Genomic DNA, 6,946 nt, shown 5'->3' with positions numbered 1-6,946 from the left:
ATCACTGAATCAATGTTACAATGTAATGTTAATTTAACATTGTGTTAAAGTAGAAATTGTTGAAATTAAAAAAAAGAAGCAGCAATGTTTACAATTCAAATAAATATACATGGCACGTCAACATATGATTTATTATAATAAATGTAAATCAACTATTTGTGCTTACACATTTTAATGTGTAATATTTTTTAATTGGTGCATTGAAACAAGCTGTTTCTATCATAGTTCTTGCTACATTTTAATAATTTTATGCAATTTTAATAGCATCACAAATGAACTGGTGAAATTAATTTATGATAAGCGTATACCATTGATTATCAATGATTAATTTAAAAGTGGAAAAGTTGTGATAAAAAACTTAAAAACGCATCTAAAATCCACTTTGAAGAATCCGCATTAGCCTTTTAGAATAGTTTTTTTCTTCTTCTTCTTTGTGACAGATACACAAACATGAGTTTCATCTTACATATATATATTCACAGGCCATCTCACAGTCAAACTTCCTCTCGATTGCATTATATATACGTAATATATCACTTCAGTCTTACAGAACATCCATGGAAGAGTTGTTCTCAAGCTTTGGGACAACATTAAAATACAATGATCATAGATTCACATCTTTCTCTAGTCTACACCCTTTTCTGAGAATCAGGAAACCGAATCCTGCTCCCACCTCTAGATTGAGACTTCAGATTTTGCTACATTCAATAATAATACACAAATGACGTGAAAAAATCACACAGCAGCGGGAATGATATCATTATCTGCAATCCATGAGGAGCTGAAAGTATCCTGGTTATAAATATTATTGTGGGTTTTAGTAACAAAATAACCTTTTCATGCATTCATACAAGTGGGACAAATGAAAGGCATGGTGGTGTCTCATATTCTTTCTTATCAGATGCTTCAGAGGCTGAGCCACTCTGTGAGCAACTCCACCCACTGCATAAAGCTGCACAGAAAGCTCCACTTACAACTCCATTTTTGTCTTTGACTCAGTTCTTCTGCACCTGATCTGTTATCTTCATCACAGTGAGTATATTAAAAATATTATTAAAGAAAAGTGGACTAAATACTCAAGTATATTTACATTTGTTAACATACAGCTTTTACTACATAAACTGATCTGATTAAATGTAAAATTTGGTAACACTTTATTTTGATACTCCACTTTAGACATTCTACTTACTATAGGCAACTTTGTAAACTCCATGTCAACTAGCAGTACTAGTGACTGTCTGCTTAATATCTAACACTTTATTTTGATGGCTATTTTACAAGTAACTTTGTAAATACGTTAACATATTCTACTAACCCCAAACTAACAGTCTACTAATACTCTAATGAAAGTTAGTTGGCATTTAGTTGCAAAATAGAATGTCTAATGTGGATTATCAAAATCGTGTGACCTAAAACCAACATACAAAACATATCAATTATGTTTTGTAAACAGCTAATGAAAATCTAGCATTGAGGCAGTCACTCACTTGTTTCTAGCAAGTAATTGTTTTTATATTAATAACTCGCATAGTTCTGGTTTATGCTTAGATGTACTTAGCTTGATTTTGGTTCTGATGAAAATTTCTTTTACATTTAATCATTTAGCAAATGCTTTTATGCAAAGTGAAATGAGGAGAACAATGGAAGCAATCAGAGCAACAAGAGAGCAACAGTATACTGTGCTGTCACAAACCTCAGTTAGTCTAACACAGTACACATAGCTCTTTTTTAGTTCTTTTATATATATATTTTAATGATTTTAAAAATGAAATTAAACAGATTCCCATTGATTCTTCAAACTGGAAATGCTTTCACAAAAACAAGTCTAAATCTGATTGGCTGATTTTTTTAGGTTTTGGGGGAGCATAGTAATTCTTAGCGGATTCTAGAGTGATTTATATTACAATTAATTTCTTTGGTATGCACAAACACTGACTAACTCTGACAGCAATTCAATGAAATTAAAGGTTATAATGTAACTGATCATGAAGACACGTAGTTGACCATCAAGCCCTCTCCAGTGGTTGTGGAGGTTGGTATATAATATCATATATAATATATAATATCAACTTCTCTGATAAGAAAGACAACCAAAGTGTGTGCTGTTAGTGTGCCTCCAGAAACACGTCTGGAAACACTGTACTACAGACCTAGAGCAAAATATTTCTTCATTTTTTAAGTTTATTTGTTTATGTTTTAAACTGTATAAGTTTTCAATCATTCAAGGTTTAAATAAGCTGTATTTTAAGGGCCGCTGGACTCTGCATGTTGAGGATGAAGACTGCTCTGTATGTTGCGATGGCTCTCAGTCTCTTCTCGCGAGCGGAGGCTACTGCTGCCTTTGACCTCTTGCTCCAAACTGCTGGTGAAGAAGTTGATCATTTGTTCATATGAATACAGGTTTTGCAGGTCCATGTCTCACTTCTACACTACTAGTCAAAAGTTTTTGAACAGAAAGATTTGCGCTGTTTTTTTAAAGTCTCTTCTGCTCACCAAGCCTGCATTTATTTGATTCAAAATTTTGAAATCTTTTCTGAAGTTTCTATTTGAATATATTTTAAAATGTAATTTATTCCTGTGATTTCAAAGCTCAATTTTTAGCATCATTACTCCAGTCACATGATTCTTCAGGAATCATTCTAATATTCCAATTTGCTGTTCAAGAAACGTTTATTTATTATGCTGAAAATTCAGCTTTGATCACAGAAAGAAATTACATTAAATTACATTTTCCTATATTTTAGATCAAATAAATGCAGGCTTGGTGAGCAGAAGTGGTGCAGCAGAAGTTTTTTTTTTAAACAAGTAGCGTACTTTTTTCTGACATTTTAAAATCTTACTGTTTGAAACCTTTTGACTGGTAGCGTACTTTTTTCTGACATTTTGTTTGTTGATACTCTCATCAGTGAGTTACACAGGATCCCTGCCGTGCGGCGGATGGGACTGTGAATGTGCCTTCAGGAGACAGCAGAGCTGCTGTTGTGTTGCACAGCCTCTGTTTGATCTGGAGGAGGCCACCTTCATACGTATGGTTGGCTTATGGGAAGGACTGTCTCATCTGAACAGCCAAATAGAGGAGCTCACAGGTATTATTGCCTCATATTCGCTAATCATATATGAAAATCTTAATTTGAACAGTTACATTTTCCTCGCTTTCTGTCCCTTCCTGTAGCTGGATGCAAAATAGCCTTCAATGCAGCGATGCTTCCAATGAGTGGATGTCTTGGGCCGTTTACCAGCAACGTGTCTATCTCTTACCAGTCTGTCTCCCTCAATCAGGGCAATGGCTACAATCCTGCGTTGGGTAAGCAGGCCACAATACACTGTGCCAATGCTGCTTCATATTTTAGGGCAGTGTCAAAAACCAGAACATCAGGAAACGAGTGGAAAACAGGAGACTATAATGCTGCGGTCAAACTATCTATGAAACGCGAGCAGAATGAGCTTTTGTCTAAATCATTTGTTAAACTGTTTTGATGTAAATGATCAGATTTATAAAAGTATTTGTATTTTCAAAATTTTTGTTGGTACACAAAACATGTGCACCTATTCCAAACCAAATGTAAATAAAACATCTGAAAGTTTTGTTTTCAAACTGATTACAGTATTTTGATAACACACAGCATAATAATAAATAACCCACCAACAAAAAAAAAACCATAAATAAAATCAATTTAAACAAACATATACATCCATTTATGTTTTGTTATTAGTAAAAAATACAATATCTGTCCGAGATACAACTATTTGAAAATCTGGAATCTGAGGGTGCAAAAAAAAATCTAAATATTGAGAAAATCACATTTAAAGTTGTTCAAATGAAGTCCTTAGCAATGCATATAACTAATCAAAAATGAAGTTTTGATATATTTATTGTAGGAAATTTACAAAATATCTTCATGGAACATGATCTTTACTTAATATCCTAATGATTTTTGTCATAAAAGAGAAATGTATAATTTTGACCCACACAATGTATTGTTGTCTATTGCTACAAATATACCTGTGCTACTTATGACTGCTTTTGTGCTGCAGGGACACATGTTTCACAGGTAAGATACAGTTTGACTTAGTTTTTTAAAATATGACAGCTATGAAAAATGTATTTAGCTGGTAAGCTTCTGATCTAAATCTTTGAGTGCCTTTTCTTATAAAAAAGAAAATCATGTGGCTTCATTGTTGATTTTCTTGCCTGTGCTGCTTGCCAGCTTGTATGAAGATATGTGAAATGTTGAATAATCATGGCATTTATATTTATCATAGCTGTATCAAAGGTCAGTTATTTTATAATAAATCTGAAATAATTAAAAATAATTTGATTTTATTTTACATGAGTTTCAAAGAATACATTACAATGAATCACCCAGACCCTTGAACTCTAAAAATACTGAATGTTACAGTTTTGTTTACATTTAATTTATTAAGTCAACTGATTAACACTACACCTCATTTAAATTATATATACACTCTTAAAAATAAAGGTGCTTCACAGTGATGCCATAGAAGAACCTTTTTGGCTAATTGGTTCCATAAAGAACATCTGAAGAACCTTTCTGTTTCACAAAAGCTACTTTGTGGCGAAAGAAGGTTCTCCAGATTAGAAAAAGTTAAATATAAGCATGAAACGGCTTGGGATTCATTTTAAAAATGACTCGTTTCAATGATTCAGAGTCGACTCTTTCTTTTGAGAGAAAATAACTTTATACACTGTGCACTTTCAGATTTAAAACTTTGCAGCATGTTTCCAATCACTTAGATCTGTGTTGCACACTGCATGAAAAGTAGTTTTTTAAAAATCCATAATAGGGGCACTTTAAGAGTGTAGGCCATACTAAGCTCCTGTTTAAAATTATGCAATGCAGTGCATGCAGTTCACGTCGTGCTTGTAGAGCCAGCTTCTCACAGGAAGTTTGAACAGAAGAAGCCGAGCAAACAGAGACATTAACCTGACCCTGATTCTTCACAGGCACATTCACGGCTCCTCACGCTGGCCTCTACTCCTTCTCCTTCACGGCGTACTCCAGCGTTGGCAGCGCAGGTCAGCGGCTCTACCAGAAGATGCAGCTGATGAAGAACGGCCAGCTGATAGCCTCGTCCTGGGAAGATAACCGCGAGGATTCGGAGGACAGCAGCTCTCAGACGGTTCTTCTGCAGCTCAGACGCGGCTGTCAGGTGTATGTTGAGCTGATGTCCGGCAGACAGCTGTGTGGAGACACACAGGGCCAAAACACCTTCAGCGGATACCTGGTCTATCCCTTCTCTGAGCAGTGACAGGGAAATAACTGTACATACATACACAGCAATCTTCATCAGAGATTAAAACAATGAAACAAGATGTCCATGTGTGAGTCTTCATATAAAATTGTCATAAAAATGACTAAATGAACATGTACCCTATCCTTGCAAGACAGTACATGGCTTTATGAATAAAGGTGACTTTAATAGTTTTCTGTGGTGCTTATTTCTTCTAGTTTGTTGACATCATCTTTTTATATGCTAGCTTTTTATATACAGAATAAAAATATAAAACCATATTTATTTATAAAATGATAACCAAACGTGGTAACACTTTACTTAAAGCCTCTATGTATAATGCATTATAAAGGGTTATTAAAGGCTATTGCATTACTCATAATGTGCATTGTAATACATGATATCTTGTTGTAAATAATTATAACCAAATTTAAAATGCATAGTGTAACAATTAATTGATAAGTGTTATAATGTATTGATTGTGGTTACAATTATTAATGCATTAAATTATACAATTATACAATGCATTAAATGGTACATTACAAGGCATACTTAATTTATTATAACTTCTTTTATAAAAAAATATAATGCATTATACATAAAGGCTTTACAAAGTTAGCAGTGGAGCATATTACTTTCTGAGATGTTTATTATGTAATGACTACTGTTCTTGTTATTCTATATACTAATTCTCTCTCTCTCTCTCTCAACGTTTTTACATGGCAGTTTCTACTTTCTTCTTGAAACTTTAATGCAAGTAATCCAGTTTTATCATTCTGTCATTACAAATTAAATTAAGCTTGACACTTGAACTGAATCCAGTTTTATCATTCTGTCATTACAAATTAAATCATAACCCAGAAGTGAAAGGAGACGGCTTTAGTTGATTTGTTTATTATTATTTTATTATTACTAGTTTGAAAGTAAATACACGCTACAGTACAGTAAGTACTGTAAATCACTAACAACTTCGGTTGTCACTTGAGGTGGGTTTGCATGTATGAAAGAAATGTTGTCCCTGTCTAACAATAAATGAAGAAATGCATGCATATGTGTTCATTCATGTTAAACATTAAACATGTTTAAAAAAAACAGAGAAATCACTTTCATATACAGTGAAACCAGTTTATCATTATTTCTTTTAACTAATATTGTTTTAAACAGAATATTTTATGTTGGATTTTTATATTTACGAATGAAAGTCTAGGTCTAGAATAGGATATACAGTAATAATAATATATTTATACATAAAGGTCATTTGGAAAGTTTTCATGAGATTTACTGTGATCCTAATATAAAATCATACCATTTTTTTCAGCAAAATCAATCCTTGTAAAAAAGCACACAAATATGAGATATGACAAGATACACAGCAAATTGGGATTTTCTTGTGGCTAAAGTCATAGTTAAAAGTTACTTAATATTGAGAATTGGACCTTAAAATAAAGTGTGACTAAAATATAGTAGCATTGCATGCTTCCAGCATGAGATAACAGTATTGAACACACACTGGGGAGTATTTTGTACATAGAAGGCCTTGTTAGCAGCTGCTTCCTAAATGTCAGTAAATCATGCTGCTTCAGCTCTCTCTTATTTCCCTTCTGCCAATGCCTCTGCATTGAAATAGCTTATATACCGTACTGCTGACACACCGTGCTCTGCCTCGCTGGTGTGTATTCATCTATAATCTATA

The 6,946-nt window shown here is 33.4% G+C and overlaps 1 protein-coding gene across 1 annotated transcript; it reads left to right on the top strand.

The window, feature by feature from the left end:
* Positions 1–888: 888 nt before the first annotated feature.
* On the top strand, positions 889–5,447 carry LOC109109555 (complement C1q-like protein 4). The gene is made up of 5 exons (XM_042738943.1): positions 889–1,032; positions 2,250–2,365; positions 2,907–3,086; positions 3,173–3,304; positions 4,967–5,447. The coding sequence occupies exons 2-5, from the start codon at positions 2,266–2,268 to the stop codon at positions 5,269–5,271; spliced, it is 717 nt and encodes a 238-aa protein (XP_042594877.1). The 5' UTR covers positions 889–1,032; positions 2,250–2,265; the 3' UTR covers positions 5,272–5,447.
* Positions 5,448–6,946: the final 1,499 nt, after the last annotated feature.

The sequence above is a fragment of the Cyprinus carpio genome, chromosome B15, assembly GCF_018340385.1.
Source record: "Cyprinus carpio isolate SPL01 chromosome B15, ASM1834038v1, whole genome shotgun sequence".
In the NCBI taxonomy this organism is placed as follows: Eukaryota; Metazoa; Chordata; class Actinopteri; order Cypriniformes; family Cyprinidae; genus Cyprinus; species Cyprinus carpio.
This window is presented reverse-complemented; position numbering and strand designations above follow the sequence as displayed.

Excerpts from the sequence above, each read along its gene's own strand:
- LOC109109555 (XM_042738943.1), top strand. The coding sequence starts at position 2,266 with ATGTTGAGGATGAAGACTGCTCTGTATGTTGCGATGGCTCTCAGTCTC. Across the intron at positions 2,366-2,906 it reads CCTCTTGCTCCAAACTGCTG|TGAGTTACACAGGATCCCTG; the intron begins GTGAAGAAGTTG and ends TACTCTCATCAG. Across the intron at positions 3,305-4,966 it reads TGGCTACAATCCTGCGTTGG|GCACATTCACGGCTCCTCAC; the intron begins GTAAGCAGGCCA and ends GATTCTTCACAG.